Here is a 20,443-nt window from a genome sequence, read left to right as displayed (position 1 = left end):
TAAGAAATCTGGCATTCTCAAAGAGAACTGCTTTCAATGATTTTACACCTATATGTATGCTTTTCAGATAAAAGTATGCCTTTTCTCCTGTTTTCGGAAAGACTAATAACAGAGAAACAGTGCAGAGAAATTGGCTTCTCTGTTTTCTGTTTGTAAAGAAATAAGTTTATTCATCTCTTAAATATCTGGTGGGCTTAGACTACATGATCAAGAGTAAGACTTTCAAGCTAAAGTGTGTTTTGCTCAGTTTAATTGATCAGAGTATTTTTCAAATGCTGTTTGCTCTTTCACTCTGCTGCCAAATCTGGGACTCTACATAGAGTCCCCTCAGATGTATAAATGGAGTGAACGGTGGATTTTCTGCTGATGGCTTCTTTTGAATTAAAACAGGAGTTTTTCTTGCTGAAAAGGAAAATATGCGACACTCTTCTTGGTGCTCTTTGTTCAAGGTTTCTGTGGGTAAAGTGCTAGACTGACAATAAAGAATTATCGAGTAATTTAGGTTTGGAAATGCCCTTCAGAGCACTGAGTCCAGCCATTAACCTAATGCTATCAAGTCCACCACTAAACAGTGTCCCTAAGTGTGATGTAGAAAAGCTCCACGTATGTTGATATAGACCTATTACTAAATTCTTTCTACAGTTTTGTATCAAGACTGAGTCTTGTTTAAAATTGAGTTTTGATTCCCTGTTGATGTGCTGGACGGTAGGAAGGCTCTGCAGAGGGATATGGGCAGGCTGGATCTATGGTCTGAGGCCAGTGGTATGAGGTTCAACAAGGTTCAACCCCTAATGCTGGGTGCTGCACTTCGGTCACAACAATTCCATGGAGTGCTACAGACTGAGAGAAGAGTGGCTGGAAAACTGCACAGAGAAAAAAGACCTGAGTGTGCTGATTGACAGCTGAACATGAGCCAGCATGTGCCCTTGTGGCCGAGAAGGTCAGTGGCATCCTGGCTTGGGTCAGAAATAGTGTGGCCTGCTGGAGCAGGACTAGGGAAGTGCCCATGTACTTGGCACTGGTGAGGCTGCACCTCAAGCCCTGTGTCCAGTTCTGGGCCGCTTATAACAAGAAGGACATCGAGGTGCTGGAGCAAGTCCAGGGAAGGGCAGTGGACCTGGTGAAGGGTCTGGAGCACAAGTCTGATGAGGAACAGCTGAGGAGCTGGGAGTGTTTAGCCCAGAGAAAGGGAGACTGAGGAGTGACTTTATGCTCTTCTTCATGAAAGGAGGTTGTAGCCAGGTGGGGGGTTCTGTTCTCCCAAATAACAAGTGACAGGATGAGAGTAAGTAGGCTCAAGTTGCATCAAGGGAGGTTTAGATTGGCTGTTAGGAAAAATTTTGTAATGGGCTTGTCAACCATTGCAACAGTCTGCTCAGGGAAGTGGTGGAGTCACCATTCCTGGAAGTATTCAAAAGACCTATAGATGTGGCACTTGGGGACATGGTTTAGCAGTGGGCATGGCAGTGATGGTTGGACTTGAGCCTGAACAGTTCTGTGATTCTGTATTTGTTACTATATTGACCATCAGCTTTATTTGGTTGTTTTAATAATGTAAAGGACAGCTTGTACTCCTGACATGATCAAGCCAAAAGATTTGTTTTGTGATAATATTTTACTGGGAAGCCATGTTGGTTAAAACAGTTCCTGTATCGTGTAATTGTTTTAAGACCATTCTGCAAAAACTGGTAAGTAAAGGATGACTCCTTTTTATTGAAATATGTTTTATGTGTTTTAAAAAGATATTTCTGAGTAGTCTTGTCCAAATATTCTTCAGAATGGGACATCAGTCTATCATGACATTCAGCAAGGAAAGTCACTCCTTGAATTGATGAGGGGAAAAGAGTAAAATTAGGAGTGTTATAACCTGCAGGTCCATATTGAATCTTTTCAAAATTGCACTTTGAAGTATGGTTACTATATTGGGCCTCATGACAGTACTTTGTTCGAGTATTTAGTAATGCCCTTCTCAACACCTTTCTGTTAATTGGGTCTTGTGAACTTTTGCAGGTAATGTCACATTACCTGGATTTCCTTGTTACACTTTGAGTAGAAAGCACTCACGACAAACTTATTTCTTGAACTGCAGGTCAGAGAGTTCATGTGTTGCCATAATGGCTTCATTTCTAAGATACCTGTATTGTGAACCATACCAGTTACGGGAATATGCTGAACTGCGAATGGGTTTACTTAAGATCTTACTTCAGCCTCATGGGCCAAAGCACAAAGAACTCTCCGTGTTGGAATGTGAGATTCTTCGACTTCTATGTGATTTGGTTCCACACCTGCAGGTACAGTTGTTGCCTGACCCTATCTTTTACAAATAGATGTTTATCAAAATAGTGATAGTATTATTATTATTGTCTTTCAAGTGTGCAAATATAGCATTCTCTTACATTTTCTGTAGATCAGGTTTGTTGATAGTACGTAAATCTTATAAACTTTCTCTTTCTGGTAGAAGATAAAACTTTAGTTGTTCAAATCTGATATACCTGTTTAGATGGAAATTGAAACATATTTACTGTCATTACTTGCATCTAGTTGCTTCGGTAAACATACGGTAAACTTAGAAAGACATTAATGAGAAAATTCTGTTAAATGGCAAGATATTTGTCAAAACCATACAATTTTAACTTAAAATGGATAATATTAAAATGAAACAAACTATATGAGAAGAATTATTTAAGTATTTCTAGGTATTCCTTTCTCACTCTTTGTAACAGAGAGATTAGTGGATCTGAAGATGAAATTTAGTCCTTCTGGAATATGCTGAAGGTTTTGAATTTTTTTTAAGTTGCACTGTGATACATAATAGGAGCTAGGGGTTTAATCTTTCTGTCCCCTTTTGGTTAGGGGCCTGTGATGTTGGTTAAAATTAAAAGCTCTGCTTTTTCTTGTCCATCACTGTGATACCAGTTAAGCTTTTTTTGTACCTATCTACCATTTCCTTCTTCTTTTGATATTAGGACAACATCTTCAGTTTCAGACGTATTCAGCCAAACATGAGGTGCTTTGCCCTTATTGCTATGGAGAGAGGGTTCATTAATATGAATAATGAAAAGCTAAGTAGGCTTGTTATAAGGATATTTGGTAGTGTCTTTATCCTATGACATTTTACTAGAAAAGTATTCTTTCTACTCATAGCTACTTCTCACAATCTTTTGGAAAAAATATAACTTGTGTTATACACGTTTATCTTGGTTCAGGTCTATTCTTCGTAATGATGGGTACATGCTGACCTTTTCTAGTTACAGAGAGTTGTCTGATATTGTCTCGATTTTATCTGAACTTCAGTATAACATTGTGTCTTGAATGTATGACCAAGCTTCAGACCTGATAACATTTAGCCATAAGAAAGGTGCTGAATAAAACGTATGAAATTAGTTATGAACCTTTTTTTCCTTCATACATGTTGGCACTTCTTTTTTTTAAGCAAGAAATCAGTTGCATATTTTCAAACTCATATTAATACTTGAACATTTTTGTCTCACCTGAGATACAGCTTTCACAATGGAAGGTACTTCCTTCAAGAAGCCTGTTTGATGGACTGTTGTATAGTCCGTCAATTCCCTCGTCTTCTTTCTCTGAACCTCATTTTAGCATAGCTTAATTTAATCCACTGTGTAATATAAATGCTGAAATGTTTCCCAGTCATTTTGTCTGACAGTGTCAACCAAGCTGTCAAAAGTACAGCTCCTGACCTGTAGACTTTTCTGCTAATAATTCAGTGACATGAGATTTCTGATTAGAGCAGATTATTTATAGAACAAAAAGGGAATAAAAATCAGGCTGTTGTGCTTAATGCTGGCTCCAGAGTTTGGATTGGAACAGTGCATTTGTCTGGAAGTAGAGTTTTCAAGAACAGAAATACTGTCATCCAGCACATGGGGACTTTGAGATGACCTGCTTCTTGAAACCTTTTTAGCTGGCTTTCAGGTATGGAGATACTGCTTTTGGGTATCACACTTCAGCATCTAGTTTTTGTGGTAGTTCGATTCCATGGTGTTCTAGAATTGAGTTACACCACTGCCTTTCTCTTTTGAGACGTATGTTAAAATCTTAGTTACGTTACAAAGGAAATATTGTAGAGCCAGATGCATCTGTCATAAGAATATTTACCTGCTTGATGAAATCCCCACACACTTTTTTGTGTTGTTAGAAGGAACCCCAAGAGCTGAATTAATTGCTATTGCTTTTGGGTAAAAAAGGATTTTTCTCATCAGCTACCAAGAAACATTTTAATTCTTTCACGTGTTTCTCATTTTACTTCAAAATATCAAAAAGCAGTTCATAAGTTGTTTTTTTTCAGAGAAGTTGGATAAGGGATTCCTGGTGTTAGTTTATAAATATGTTTCTTCAAAGATATAGTACTATTTGCAATAGAAATATAGCAGAGCTAATACTAAATTCTGTGTAGATAGGGAAGGGCAACTAAATCATCATATGTTTTGGCTTGTTGTTTTTTTTTTTTTGACTACCTCTCTGCAGCTTAAGGACTTACTGCAAGTTACAGAAGCCTTGTTTTTCCTGCAAGAGCTGTTCCTCAGCCTACTACGCTATCCTTTGTTTTGGAAAGATCAGTTATCCCAGCTTAGTCTGCAACTGTTATGCTTCTGTGAAGTATGTTTAAATGTAACAGGAGAATGCTCATCTTTGATCTCCCTAATAGAGGACAACTTCGAGCTCTTAAAAGAGGTAAGAGTATATGGTAAAAACACAAAATAGTTTATTAAATTTAAAGAATGTCATGTTTAAGACAGTAGAGACACTTTTACATGACATTCATCTGCAGGTCACCAGTGTTGGTGTCAAAAGTTTCTAATTTTTTTTCTTTGTTGAATACCTTCAGAAGGTAAAAACTTAACTGGGTCTGTATATATGTGTAAATCTCTTAGTATGGAAATTTGTTTAAAGTGAGTTACAGCAGTTTGAACAAAGTAACAAATTAAAATGTTCTAGTTACTTAGTTAAAATACTATTTTCACACAGTTATATTCTTCATTGCTCTGTCACTGCATGTGCAGTCACTATGGTTCATAAAGATAATCTTTCAAAGTTTTGGTAGTTTCCTATTTGTTCTGTTTAATGTCACTGAGAAACAAAGGAGACTTGGAACCTTTTTCTTTTTTCCTTGTAGGTATTTCCAGTGGACCAGTATATAATTGGGCTAGCTCTTCTACTGCTGCAAACTCCAGAAAGTCAGCAAAAGTCTGTCTTGAGTCTAGGTAAAGCTCTTCTTGTGAAAGAGGAATCCCCACTCCTAAAACTGTGTCTTTGTTTCTTCATATTTATGAAATAAGCACTGCATTCCCCTGGAATTGGATTGGGTAGTGAAATGGGGTTTCTTTACATGCAGAATTTTTCCTGAATTAAAATAAAATGGCACTAAATACAAATTTTCCTGCTACTCTGACTTTTCCCATTGATGTTTCTGTATTTTAAGCTTCCTGCTATCTTGGAGCTTATTGGTTTCATTTTTGAGCCAACAGAATATTCTTAGCTGATGTGCATGCATCCTGAATGGTTTGCTATTACAGGTACTGAGAGCAGGCATGACAATCATGGCAATGTTTAGCCATGCTTTTGACTTAGCAGTTGTGGTTAGTGTAGTTATTCCAGTAAAAACAAAGGTCTGCGCTACATTCCATTTTTGTATTTTTTGCTGCCATCAGGTACTTTGCTATGAACACAGAAATGTGTGACTCTCTAAACGAAAAATCACAACAATCTTTTGGCTTGTATATACACATACAGTAAATCTGGGAACCTTTACTTTGCTGAGTTGAAGTGTTTCCTAGAAATATCTGTGTCATGCCTAAAGGTACCAATGTTCATTTCTTTCTTTCCTTCTTGACCTTTGTTTTTCCTCAATTTGTCTTAAATAGCCTACAAGCTCCTCTCATGTTCAGAAACCCAGGACATCTCAACCACAGCCCTTATTTTGGTGATGCCTGTGCTACAGATCTTATCTTCTACAACAGTTGGAGACTGCCTGTCAGGGGATGTTTCTGGAACTACCAGGCAGCAACTGGCTGTAAATCTTTTGGGAATATTAAAGGAGGAAGATGTGAAGGATAAACAGGAATCGGTAAAGTGATAAAGTTTCTTTCCTTTTATCAGGTGCAGGTAGGGGAGGCATTTAAAAATTTTTCTGCATTAAGCCTATCTGCTTGGGAAGGACTCTGCATGTGTGAACTTCTTCGTGCCATAACCTCCATGGGAACACTTGAAAATATAGTCCATAAAACTAGACTACTGGTAAAGTAAAAGTTTGTTGGCTGGATATTGTTTTATTTAGCAAATGAGATTTTTTTACTTTAAGAGACTGTATAGATTGAAGAATTCACTTCCATTGTTAGGTAACTAGCAAGACTTAGTAGAAATCAAGGTTATATATATTTACTCTGTTTCTTTCAGAGTTGCTTATTCTCCTCATGTCTTTTTCTTTACTGCTGTATGTGACTGTTAACTACCATTCTTTCTCCCTTGACTGAAAAGAGTTACAGAGCACCTAAGTTAGTGTTAGTTAGCAAATTTTGGCTCAGTAACCTGAATCTTTTTATATGTTCTGTTAGGGTTTTTTGGGTTTTAATTATTTCCTTATGTCCCACTTCTCTGCCATCTATCCATTTATCCCCACTGTTCCAAGAATAAGTGACAACAAATCTCTTTGATCAAGATGTGTCTAGCACTGGGGTAACTAAAGTCCCTTTCTGCTTTACACCCCTGTTTTGTGTAGAGAGGGTGTGATGTGACAAGCTGGAGACAGATATAGTGCCAGTTCTGAGTTCTGCCATGTCTCCTTGACCTGGAATCCCCCACCTACTTCATCTTCTATTTCTCCGCATCTGAAAAGTCAAGCCCGTTTGTGCTCCTAATAAAAAATAACTTCTTTTAAGTTCACTAAAGCTTACACTTCTTAGTCTGCTCTGAAAGAATAGACAGTGGGATGACAGTGGTTACAGCTCACTTCCTTCTAATGGGACTTTCTGGGTGCCAGCCTGTACAGATGCCACTGGAGGTTTGTTTCAGTGAAACATCTTTGAAGCATGTCAGTCCTCAATGCTCTGTGTCACTCACCCACATGTTTTGTTTTCTGTTGAGTTTTGGAAGCTATTTGTATGTCTTACAACGCTACTGTGTTACTGTACAAGATTACAGTGCATTGTGTTACACTGGCTTCCTCTAATGGAACTTGATTGTACTAATTCTGGTATTCTCTTTGCTTCAGAAAAGCATGTGAAAACTTTTATGTTGAGGGCTTAAATAATTTTTGATGACTAAGTTTTTGTGTTGGCCATGTTAACACTGAAAACAGTTGTCTTTGCTGAGAATTCTCTAACAGTCTCTTCACTTGTGTCTCACTGATCCTGCAGAGTTCATAGTAAGTAGCATGGTGGATCTTGGTAATTCATGGTTCTCAATGCAAATGGGGAGACAATAATTTTGCCCGATCATTGTTTGTAATAAGTATGCTGATAACCTCTGGTTCTCAACTAAAAGATTAAAAAATGTAGACTCTTCTTAATGGCCCCATGATTACAGTCAGTTTGTGTTGTAGGATCAGATCAATGCTAAGAGAATAAAGTCTTGATTGAATTATCCTTAGATTTCCTTCACATTGGAAATGGGCAAGAAAAGAGGTAGGAAAAAGAAAGCAAATGCTATGTCCACAGTGAATAAGCTTTGAGCAAGAGTATATAAGAGCAAACATGGTTAAGTTATGGTGTATTTTCACAGGATCACAGAATAGCCCTGTCTGCAAGATCATCTGGTCTAGCCTTTCATAGGAAAGGGGGCCTAGATGAGATTATCTAGTGTCCTCTCCAATCACATGTTGAAAACCTCCCATGATGGGGACTACACCATGTCCCTGGAGGGGTTGTTCCACTGAATCATTGTTTTCACTATCAAAAATGTCTTTCTTGTAATCTTGTTATCCCTTACCCTCTCCCAGGTATCTTGTATCCATTGCCCTTTGTATTCTCCATGTGGCTCTTTGTGAAGAGAGAGCTTCTGTCCTCTTAGTAACTGCCTTTCAAGTACTAGAAAATGATGACACCCTCCTTGAGCCTTCACTTCTACAGGGGGACTCCTTTGGCCCCTCTTCAGTCTGTCCATATCTGTTTTGGAATTGTGGGGGCCAGAGCTGGACACACCACTCCATGTGCAGTCTGACAAGCGCTGGTGAAGTGGGAGGATCACATCTCTCTCTGTTAGCAGTGCCCCCATGGCTGCAGCTCAGCACTTTGCCTCGGTAGCTGCGGCAGTGCACTGCTGGCCTGGTGTCTGTGTGCTGTCCACTGGGACCCCGGGCTCCTCTTGGCAAGGCTGTTCCACAGCTCACATCGTAGCCTGGCTGGGCTCTTCGGTGATGTCATTCCAGGTGCAGGGCTCTGCACTTCTCCTGGTTGAACTTTACACAGTTCTTGTGACCCAGTCTTCCAGCCTGTTCGTGTCTCTGAAAGGTGGCTCTCCCTGGCAATGTGTCCACCTCAACACCCAGTTCAGTGACACAGCAAACGTGGGGAGGGTGCTTTTGATCCCATCATCCAGATCATTCATGGAGATGTTACAACATGGGGCCCATGTTACAACATGCCAGCCTCAGTAAAACACTGATCAGGAGGAAGGAGGTATTAGGAACCTGTGTCTTGCCAACATTATCAGTAACTTTTTCCCTGCCCTGTCTAGTAATGGGTCTGTGTCTTCCCTGGGCTTCTGCTTAACTGCGTATGTATCTGATCAGCCATTTCTTCTCCTTGCTGTCTCTGCCCAGTTCCAGAGCTAGCTGAGCCTTGACCTTCATGTGTGCAACCTTACATGCCCTTGCAAGAATCTTGTAGTCCCCAGTAGATATTTGACCACCTTTCCATTGAGGGTATGCTTCTTATTTTGGTTTTTATAGCACTCAAAATTTATATGTCTTTAAATGGCTTTTTTTTTTTTTTGCGCGTTGATAGTAGTAGGGAATTGTTCTACCTTCAGTGCCATGATTTTGAAAGTTAGGATGAGGCTAGGCCTTCACATAGGCTTTGCCATTGAGGGATTTTACATATGTATATATATGTGTATGTATGTGTGTATGTATACGCACGCACATATATATTTGTGTTGATAAACTGAAATTTTGTACATAACTTGCTTGATTAGAGTGCAGCAGTAAAATAAAATTGTGATCATAGCCTGTTTTCATGTAAATGAAATAAAGGGAGAAAGGAATGAGTGCAATTATGTAGTAAAACCTTTTGGGGATGTAGTGTGGAATGGGAAATACCAATATAATATTTCAGGCTCTACCAATTTTTGCAGTTTTTCCCAGGCACTTAAAAAAATATATAAGTCAAAACAAATGTCAACAACATCACCACCACAAACACAAAAAAGCCTGCCACAAACAACACCTCCCCAAAGAAAACACCAAACAACAAAAATCCTTTCATAGCGTAATCTTGATTTAAAGGCCTGTTATCGTCCACAGGCAGGCAACTAAACAGTACATCTTATGGATCCTGAAACTCTTATTAGCTCACTGTATGTTCTTGGATTAAGTTTAGATACCTTTTTCAATAAATGGCAGTATCACAGCTGTATCCAGAAAAGATTTTTGGCTCCAACTGATCTTGCCAGCCAGAATAGATAGCTCTTTAGGTTGCTATATTTTTCACGTACTGTAGTTGTAATGTGTAAGTAATGTAATAAGCTAATTTTAATGTAATTTTTAAAAAGTAATCTAAAATACAGGGGCATTCTACCTTCCGTTAGCCAAAATAAATTTACATTGAGTCAAACAATGTGATTAAAATGAAGTTCTGCAGTTCTAATTAGAACAGCTTTTTTTTTGCCACTCAAAGTCTCTTTTTCCTTGGTTATTTAAAGCTGAGTGGGCCCTAGCCTTTTGGATTCTGAATTCCATTTTTAATGTTCATTTGGAGATCTCTTCTCAAATACTTTCTTGACCTGATCTTTATATAAATGTTCTTCACCTGATGACTGCCTGCTAACTACTGTCTTGATAGTGGAAAAATATTTTCTAAGGAAGCAAAGAATTAGTGGGAAAGAGATTTCATGTCTTGTATTAATACAAAACTTTCCTGTTTTAATGAAAAACTTTGAACTTTGTTTATAGGAGCTCTAAAATATATATACCCATATGTATATAAAAATCCAACTTAAGAGAATTCTTCATTTGCATTTTACAACTTTCCTGCTGCTAAATACTATCTTCCATGACTGCAACTGTTAGCAAAACGGTTATATTTCTGTAAGAAGAAAGTCTATGGAAGAGTGGGGGAAGGTGTTGGAAAATTGTTTGAGCTTTAGCACAATAGTATATGACCCCTTTATTCCTGGTTAATGCCTAGTTTTGTACCCTACAGTGCTCAGTACAAATGCCAGAAGTTAGTGTGGCCTTGTGTTAACTCCCTGTGTCTGTGACTAGTAAGTTGTGTTCCAGCTAATACTTCCTTATTTATTTGTGTTAGTGATTAATGTGTAGTAGCTGATATCTTAGTTTTGAGAACAAGGGTTGTGTGTCAGAGCAAAGAATGATAAGAGAAGTACATAACGACTCAATGACATATTTGAGGTACTCTCAAGGAGAAAAGATTCGTCAGAAGATCCGGAACCATATCCAAACAAGTCCATGGAAATAGTTGCTAGGCCTTCCCATACTTGTATTTGGACCACTGCCCACCACAGAGGCTTCACTGGCTTCGCCTGTTTGACTGCAGCGCATGTCTCACAATCATGGATAACCTGGGAGATACTGTCCATGGTTAGATTCACCCCTCGGTCTCGTGCCCACCTATAGGCAGCATCTCTGCCTTGATGACCTGAGGCATCATGGGCCCATTGAGCTAGAAACAACTCTCCCTTGTGTTTCCAATCCAAGTCTATTTTTGACACCTCCATCTTCACAGCCTGATCTACCTGCTCGTTGTTTCAGTGTTCCTCATCAGCCCGACTCTTGGGGGCATGAGCATCTACATGGTGGACTCTCACGGGTAGCTTCTCTACCCGAGTGGCAATGCCTTTCTGCTCATCAGCAGCCCAGATTGGTTTTCCCTTATGCTGCCAGTTGGCCTTTTTCCACCTTTCCAGCCACCCCCACAGAGCATTGGCTACCATCTGCTTCTGGTAATAGGGTCTCTGGTCTTCACTGATGTGATTTGGAGAAGGCCCTCTTTCACCTCCTTCCTGAGTTTCTGATGAGTCTTCTCCATCCTATCTTCCATCTTCTGTATGGTCTCTGACAGACTCTTTTCCACAGCTGCAATTCTTGCTTGTGTTGAGCTGTGCACAATGTCTGCATATGCCCAGAGCCTCCTCACCGTAGAACTCACTGTCTCATCCCCGTCATTCCACGTCATCATTGCTAAAGCAGAGGTGTATTCTGGTGGTGTGTGTCGGGCAAGTTTCAGCCACACCACTGGTGTGCATTTTACCATGTCAGGGCTCCTAATTGCTTGGTCATCTGAGAATATGATCTCTATTACCACCAGTTCTCTCAGGCATTGAATCCCTTGTTCCGTGGTTTTCCAGGGGTTTAGCTGCAGCTAGAGATCTTCTCAGCACAGATATCTTTCCTTCTCACTTCTTAAGAGCCGTGTTCAGGGACTGAGAGCTTCAGGGCCTCTTGTCATCCCTTGGTCGATACTTAGATCACATGACAGGGACCCCAAATGCCTCGCTTCAGTGCCATCCAGAATTGTACCATCGCCTTCAGCGTTCCAGATTCGGACCATCCAACTTCATATAGTTTCATCAGGCCGCTGGGTGTAATCCTTCCTCAGGGTACGAGGGCCCTCTATGGACAGGACTCGGTAATGATTTCAGGTTCCACTTCCTCTGCTGGCTGTGAAGGTCCTGGCTGCTCATCATCATCCACCGGGCAAATGGATTTGGCTTGGTGTTTCTTTCTCTGGACAGGGGCAATTGTTGGTTTAGGCTCCCCATCTGCTTTAGCTGCAGCTGGAGTGATTGGGGTGTCTGCTGGCTTATTCTCCTGCCCCTCTGGCTGTATCTTCTGCCCTACAGAATCCAGCAGTGTGCGATAAGCGTTAGCCAGGACCCAGCACATGACAATGAGCTTTTCCTTTTCATCAGTGTTGTTATTGCAGTTTTCCTTCAGCTACTTCCCCACCTCAGCTGGATTCTGAATTCATTCAGGGGGGAAGTTCCAGGCTACTGGGTCAGAACAGTGCTTCAGGGTCAGGCCTATGTCCTCCCATACCCCACAGCACTTAGGATTTTCTGCAACTGGGGCAGGTGTCTGGGCAACTCCTCTGGAGATCTCAGCCCTTTTTTTAGACAAGCTGGAGACCACATAGAGAAACCCTGCTAGATAACATAACAAGGAGGTGGCATCTTTGACGTCCAGGGGAAACTGGACACTTTGAAAAGGTGACGTGCCAGATCTGAAGGGGAAGAAGGAGATGAAGGGCTGGGAGTTATCATCCCCTGCTTTTCCCCTAACAAACTGGGTGTAATTGCTAATACATTCCAAAAGGAAACTACCAAGGCCAGAATGGGAAAACAACATGACATACACCTTCTCCATGGCTTCCATTACTTCAGCCAAACTTCGATGAATCACTACTTCCAGGCATATTAAAATGGCAGTCCTGATTCTTATTCCTGGATTTTAAAAGGTGTAAGCCAGGGAGCTGACTGCCCATAGCTGTGGACATGTACTTATGACTAGGTTCCACAGAAAAATTATTAAATCAAACAGCATGGTGATGTCTTACTGCTGTACCTCAATACAAAGTGATTCAAACCAAAATGGTTTTTTTTTTCCACTTTCCTGTGCCTCACATTGGGCACCAAATTTATGTCTCAGTTTTTGGAGACAAAATTTTAGGAGGAAGTGCTCTGGAATGAGCACCTCCTCCAAAGGGAAAAGGGCCTCCCCTTTTCCTCTGCCAATGAGACAGATTGGTAACAGCAAGTGAAAGTGGGAAAAACCAAACTGTTTATTAACACAAAACAAAACAGGATAGACTAGGAAAAAATAAAACTCAAAATACAACAAATGCCTGGAGAGGGAGCAGACACATGGGCTTGAACCAGCTGGGGCCACCCCGCAGGCTCCCCGGGCCAGAGAGGAGCGAAGGGATGCAGTGAGGCAGGGGGGAGGGAAGAGAAAAAACAACAAAACAAAAACCCCAACACAGCCGTTTTCCAGCTAGCTGCAACAAAACCCCCCCAAGAGCAGCAGAGCGCTCCCCGCGCACTCCCTGCGGAGCCCCGCTGAGAGCCTTCGAGCCCGAGCCGTTGGGCCCAGCCTTGAACCGACCCGCACCGGTCCCGCGGCCCCGGCCCTGCCCCCGGCTCCATCTTAAAGACACGGTGTCCTTGGGCATCGAGCAGGTGGTTAAGGAATAAAATAACCCTATAATATCATCCCAGGACACATATATAGCTGTAGTCAAAAATGTGATGAATATGTATTAGTTTCAGGAATATAACCCAGTTTTTTAGGTTATTGGGCATGAATGCTTTGAGGAGAATTCTCCATGCATCCAGGGATGCTAATAAACTAATGTCAGCTTTCTAACCTAATAAATTGGATAGAGAGTTTACTTCCCTGTTTTCAGTGACACAACTGTAGAACATTTGTTCTGAGAAGCAAAGCAGTTAAACAAAAAATGTAAAGTCAGATTAACTTAAACTGTGGTATTAAGTACTATTAAGAGTTAAGACAGTTTTTAAAAATAATGTAGATGATAGTTCAAATTTGGTGATTATCCTGTCATTGTCAGAAACGTAAGTTTTTAACGTATTTCAGAATTACTATGTCCCTTTTAATGGCGAAGTAGCACTACAGTTACCACCAAGAACAGGAGTGATGGATGTCAGATAAAATTGGAGCTCCTGAGCAGGGAATTATAAACCCATTGAAACATCCATAGTGCAAGAATCCATATAAAGGATTTTGAAAAAATGTATCTCAGTTTGTTATTTATTGCATTGTAACCATAAAAAAATGTTTTGGGTGTCACAATTGTTCTTTCATGGTATCTTATTTGTTTGATTGAGACTTTTATTTGTTTCACTTGTTCTCAGGTGTCCTGCAAACTCCTTTTCCCCATAACCAGTTCTTATAGTTCGTTGTATACAACCTGGAAGATCATGGAGCTCATGAAAGAGAAGCTTGCAGTTACTAAATGGTTATCTTCAGTCAAGTCACTGCTACCTGTCAGCACTCAAGTCCCTGCCCATGTTTTTCTTTTATTGGCTTATCTACTGATCCAAGAAAACGGAGACAGTCTTCGTGATGTACTCCAAGCTACAGCAGAAATAGCCAAGGCTGATTGTTCTCAGGTAAAGACTTATTTTTAGTGATTTGGGATTTTTTTCAGGAGTTGGGTTGGATTTTGCAGCCTGAAAGGGGCAAGGCTGCCACAGTTTCATGACCGTAGGTCCGACAAGTGGCAAGGCTATATCTGCATTCCCAGTAGGTACAATATGGATTCCTCCAGCAGCAGTGCATAGATGATCAGTGTGTTGACAGCGTGCCCTCTGGGTCCCAGTCTCACCAGCTGCTGCCATCTGGACACTGCAGTTGCTGATGCAGACTGCCCTTCATCCTGCAGAGACATGCGCACACATACACCTTCGGTTCTCTGGAATTCACTTTTTGTGTGTCACTTAGAGCAAAAGATGTATTATGTCTCCATTTTGGGGTATTTTTTGGTTGTTTAGACTTAAGACGGAGACTGGCTTATTTGTTGATATTATCCAAGAAGTATGACAATACAATATGAGGAAGCTGAAGACAGGCTACCAAATAATTTCTAGCTTCTGGTGACCTTAGGAATTATTCTCTATGTTTTTTTGTGGTTACTGGAAGACTGCCAAGTCCCTTGGGACATCTTTATTCTTGCTTCTTAGAGGTATGTGCATAGTCTGTCTGCTTCAGTACTGAATCAAGGTAGAATTATAGAGGATGCTTAAACTTACCTACATAATCTGGAAGGATAAAGGATGTTATCTGGAAAAGCAGCGTAATGCAGAAGGCATTGTACAGAAACAACCATAACTTCTTTATAAAATAAGAAGAGAAGTGTTGGTTCAGCTTTAATTTATGCCAAAGAACAGGCCTTATTTTTTAAATTGATTTTTAAAATTGCCTTCTTCTCAAAGAGTTTGCATGCTCCACAGCAGAAGAGTTAAAAAAAAGTTACGATTTTGACTATTATTTAAGTATGTGTTGGAAAGCTGATAGCATAAAAATCTTACTCCAGCAAAAAAAAAAAATCCTTCAATAAGCAGACAGGTTAGAAGTAGGATGGTTTTGCTGGAATATAACACTTTTTAACTCCTACAAGCCATTTAGACCTCTTGTTGCAGAGCTAATCAATGAAAAGGGACAGAATGTAAAACATAGAGGTAATGAAAACTGTGATCTGACCATGACAATGTGATCCTAAGCCAGGAGTCAGAAATGAGTTTTCCAGATATATTGCCTCTTGTAACTGAGACAGGTTTTTGAGGGAAGACACAAAGCATAAGGAAACATATTGATGTTTTGTTAACCAACTTTTTTTTTTTTTTTTGCAAAGTAGTTATTAAAACTTCATTTTCTCACTTAAGTAGGAAGTGCCTGTGTTCAAAGGTCAGGAGTAAGCAAAATGAATTGCACTTCTGTGTAAAAGCAGAGCTGAGCTGATACACAGCCACCTGGATACCTCTTCTTTAACTTAGTTTTTTCTTGAAAATGTTTCTGTAAGTCAGCTTTCAAAACTATGAGTGGTACACCTCAACTATGAGTAGTTTGACATGTCCATTAAATAGTTTGTAACCAGGGATCCAGGTCCCAGTCCTTGTAAATTAATTATTCTCTAGGAAAAGGGTAGATAAGACATACATCTGCCCTGTTGTGGGAACCTTTCTTTGACTTCTGATCCAAACTGCTGCAAGTAAGGCAGTTGTCTTCTTGTGCCTAGCTAGCTGTGTAAAAATGACCAAGATAACTCCAGGTCTTTTAGAGTGGGTTTCTGTTTTTGTGAACTCTCTAACCTGTTTTGTTGCATTGGGTCTTTCATTTGGATGATGAATCAGTGGCATATTACAGGAAGGGGAAAGGAATAATGCTTTGTTTATTAACTATTTGATATAGTTGTTCGAAATGCAGTTTACCAGCCATACAAGAAAAGCAGTAACTTGCTGAAAAAATACTACTGAACTAATACAGTATCTGAGCAGAATGGCCTGAAGCCTGACTGTAGGGAATCACTGTTGTGAATTTTACTGGAGTAATCTTAAAATAGCTCCACTGACTTTAAATGAACACATTTAGAGACAAATCAAAGAGTAAGTCAGCAGAATTACAGAAGCTTTAGACAGATACAGGGGGAGTAATTTAAACTGAAGCTGTTCGTGCTTAACATTATGTGAGGGGTTTTTTCTACTTTGTTTGTTCTCATTTTAAGGCAAAGCTTTTGTTCATCAATACAGTAAGAAAGATTAATGGACATATCCTGTTGAGCTGACTATGGTGGTCAGACTACCTTCGAATTAAGAAACCTTGCAGGCTCATGAAAAAGTCCTCCCTGACTCTGGGAAGCATGGCTTGTGTCCAGAGGGAATGAGAAGATGAAGTTCAGACTTCATCATATTTTTTGTTTCCCTAGCGATCAGCAGAGGCCCACATGAATTAGAAACCATTGCAAAAATGCAGAACTCAAACCCTGATTTGATGATACTTTATTACTGGATCACATTTTGTCAGCTAATAAGGCTTGCAGATGGAGAGCTTTTAGTTTTTAAAATTGCTGTGGGCTTTAAAATACTTTTCTGCAAAATATGTAGCATAATCAGGCATCTTTTTAGTAGTACCACATAAAGCAATCAATGTAATTGGTAATATAGCAAATGTTCTGCTAATCTGCCAGTATTTGAAAATTTGGTGTGGGAAAAATAGTGTGCTTCGTTGGGATGATGTTTCTGTTCCTAGTCCTCAGTTAAGTGCAACCAAGGACACCATATTCTCCAGTTAGCAATATCTAATGCATTTCTATCTTTTAAATGACATATTTTACTCCAAAATATTTTAATGCTTTGAAACTTGAACTTACTGTCTGGCTCATTTGAACTCGGCATCACCTGGCATCTGTCTTGTCTCTGACAAGTTATTTTAATTCTGAGTCTGCTTAATGGCTCCACAGAGATTATTACACTGAAAGATTATCACATTGTTTCTTGTAGGTTCAATGCTCTCTCTAAGGCAGGAAGGATTACCTTAGACTTGTCTCATCTTTCTCTTGCAGTAACAGTATGGAGGGAGAAAGCATTGAAGCTCCTGGATGGAGGAAATAACTGATTACTTTAATAAACTCAGTCAGCAGTGAAACGGCAACTATCGCTAACATATTGATGGTAGAGTTATACTTTGGGAATTGCTATATTTGGTTCTCTGTTTTATTCAGTTCCACATAAATAAATGGTGCTTTATAAAAGATGGTGAAAGTAAGTGGTTGGAATGTAGGTTAAGAAAGTGAAAAACTCATCACAACAAACGTGTTAGACCTTTTGAGTCTTCAGTTCCTTAGGGCACTTTCTGAAGGATGCAGTGGAAGGTGGTGTGCAGCATAGTAGTTAGAAGGCTGTTCTGAAGAAGAAGGAAGTCAGAGGACAGGTATGGAAAGAAGGAAGCAAAAAGTGGCTATTAAGCCCAATCTTATTTTTAAGCACTCACATCTGTATTAACTTGAATCTGTTCCTTTGGTGTTAGCAGCACTTAAACACTCGGTGTAAAGCCAGATATTTGTGGCAGGCATAACAGGTATATTCTGAATTCTTTGAATCTGTGAACCATGTCCAAATCAAACTTGGGCTAGAAGTCTACTAGCTACTACTTCAGCACTTAATGTTGCAGAAGTTTAGTTAAATATCTAAAGGGCAAAATTAAGAACTGTCCACTTTGGAGCCAAACTCTGAACTACCTGTACTCCAGCAGAATATATAGAAATGCTGAAATGTCATGGTGAAGGTTATAGCATAAAAATAATTGTGTGGTGGGGTTTTTTTATTGTTGGTTGTTTGGGTTTTTTAAAGTGATCTAGATGGTCATGATTTCTGCGGCTAGTGACATTCTGTTTCTTTGTCATTCACAAAGGGACACAGTGGTTGTAGCTGTGGATATTGGATTGAAAAGTCAAAGGTGATTGCTGTGCAAAATCTGAGTTGAAGAATTGTGTTTCAAAACAAGACAGTCAGAAAGAGAGAACGTGCATCAAGAATGCCATCCTCATTGCTTTCATGTTTATTCCAGCTCTTCACAGAGCTCACTAACAGTAGCTCCTGTTTTCACACTGAATGTTGTTTTTATAAGGAGTCAGTTGTCTCTGAAGTAAGCTGATGGAGCACATAAAAGCATTGCTAAGTTTAAAAATAATTACCATAGTTGATCTTGCAGACATTGTTCTGGTTATGCTTTATTTTTGTTTTGGGTTTTTTTTCCTTACCGTTTTCTTCCATGAAGAGAGGCTACAGACTATTTCTCTATATGTATCTCCTCTTTCCCTGCTGAGTAAAAGCCTTTTTATATTGCAAGATTAATGGTTATATTATATCTGGTTTTAGCTGAAGCACTTTGGAGTAGTGGTTCTGGACTTTCACTATGGAAGAAAGTCTTGGAGAATTTTTTAAAGGCTGAGGAATGAAGAGTAGTACATGGGCTGTTAGGTTTTCTGAAGTCAAATTGCTGCACAGGCTGCAGAGACACTTAAGAAAGACAATACAGTCTTTCTAATTGGATGAATTGTCTTGTGCAGAAATGGTTATTACACTCTGTGAAACCCTTGCTGTGCTGCGAGGAGAAGAAATTAAATCATCTGACTGAAGTCACTGGTGAATGTAACACAAGATCTATTTCTGTTATTTGAGGATTATGAGTCTATAGAGGACATGTATTCTTTTATGGTCTTTCAACTGCTGAAATGAACTATTTTAGTGGTAAATGACACCTCCTGGGAAATTCATCTGAAGATGCACTATTTTCTATTCTTTGGGGTTTAGGAGTGCATTAATACCCAGAAAAGTAAAATACATTTTTATTCATGTAGCAAACGTGTTTAAGTTAAGGATATGTTGAATTGAATTTGGCTCATTCAGATGGTGCCTGATGCTTTTATTGTTTGATTGATTATGTGAACTTTAGTGAGTAGCTGTAGGGAAACAATCATGTCATAGTCCGAGCTTGTGAACAGACTCTTCATGGTTGTAACTTACTGATTAGGATCCCGCTAGAGTACATGAAACTTTTGAAGACCTGGCTTGTGTTTTCTAAAAAGTGCTTCTGATTTTTGAGAGAAATGTATTTTATAGTTTTATAAACAGAAACTTAGCTACATTTATGCACTTATCTGAAAAATTTTTTCCTTCATTTGTCTGAATTGTCCAGTGGTTTTGTCTTGCTCATTGAAGCAAGAAGTGCCAGAGTACTATATGCTTTCAGAAGCCTTCTCATTTCACTGTCTTGCCTACTGGACAACTAGGTTGGTGGTTGATCTGCCAAAATTCAGCCCAGAAATGGAACTTGCTGTCCTCCCTTAGCTTGTGGTTTTGAAGAAGAACAGCTGTCCCATAGCTCAGAAGAAAGAAATCAGGCCACCAAATGGCAGAGAATGCTTCTCAGGTGTATTTATTAAATAATATCATTTTGTATCACATGTTTAGTTTTATTTTGAAAGTGGGAATTGTTGGGGAACCTTAGCATCATTTTTGTGATGCAAATTATTTTTAAAATCAAAAAACATGATCTTGAAACTCTCCTTCAGATTCCTAATGACAGACTTGACCTAACTTCTGCATCCTCTGCTACCACATGGAATGCAGAAGGCGGTGTTGACAGGCAGCATGCGTCCCACTCTGAAGCTGTTTCCTGCCTACTGAGAACTAGTGAATTTTCGTATCAGCTTTGTGGAGCTGTTACACCCTTGATGAAGATGTAGCATAAATTTAGTATTGAAATTAATCCCAGCACTGTTTGTTCATTATATGAGGGCGATGAAGAGAGGAGCAACTTTGCTGTACCAGAACATTTTGGAGTTTTTCCTAATCTTACAATTGAAATATACAGTTCAAAACAAACAGACTGTAAAGGATAATACTTTTAAAGAAGTTTATAACTGTCTTTACAGTAGCACGTGCTTAAATGTTTCCTCAGAATTTCATAAATCAAACTTAGTATGTGTTTACTAGATGTTAGTGTAAAAGTTGTTGTAGAACTTTGATTTAATATATGTTTACTGTAGAATAAACTTCATAACAAGATAATTAATGTAGACAGAGGACTTGAAATGAGCTTCCCATCACAGCTGATGAAGGCTGGGCTTAAGCAGACTGACTTTAAAGAGTTTGAATGCTATTTATAACTAAGGATTATGAATATCATTTATTTTGAATATCAATTGGTCTCACTGCTCATGTGTAG

General features: G+C 39.4%; 1 protein-coding gene across 3 annotated transcripts in view; it reads left to right on the top strand.

Moving 5' to 3' along the window:
• The window catches only part of FOCAD (focadhesin), a 96,557-nt gene that overhangs the window by 20,862 nt on the left and 55,252 nt on the right, over positions 1 to 20,443 (top strand). For all 3 annotated transcript variants that reach the window (XM_032095771.1, XM_032095770.1, XM_032095773.1), the window contains 5 exons: positions 2,090 to 2,291; positions 4,489 to 4,695; positions 5,138 to 5,225; positions 5,886 to 6,088; positions 14,071 to 14,328. In XM_032095771.1, the coding sequence (XP_031951662.1) occupies positions 2,090 to 2,291; positions 4,489 to 4,695; positions 5,138 to 5,225; positions 5,886 to 6,088; positions 14,071 to 14,328 (958 nt within the window). The remainder of the gene's footprint in view (positions 1 to 2,089; positions 2,292 to 4,488; positions 4,696 to 5,137; positions 5,226 to 5,885; positions 6,089 to 14,070; positions 14,329 to 20,443) is intronic.

Source organism: Corvus moneduloides, chromosome Z (assembly GCF_009650955.1).
Source record: "Corvus moneduloides isolate bCorMon1 chromosome Z, bCorMon1.pri, whole genome shotgun sequence".
In the NCBI taxonomy this organism is placed as follows: domain Eukaryota; kingdom Metazoa; phylum Chordata; class Aves; order Passeriformes; family Corvidae; genus Corvus; species Corvus moneduloides.
This window is presented reverse-complemented; position numbering and strand designations above follow the sequence as displayed.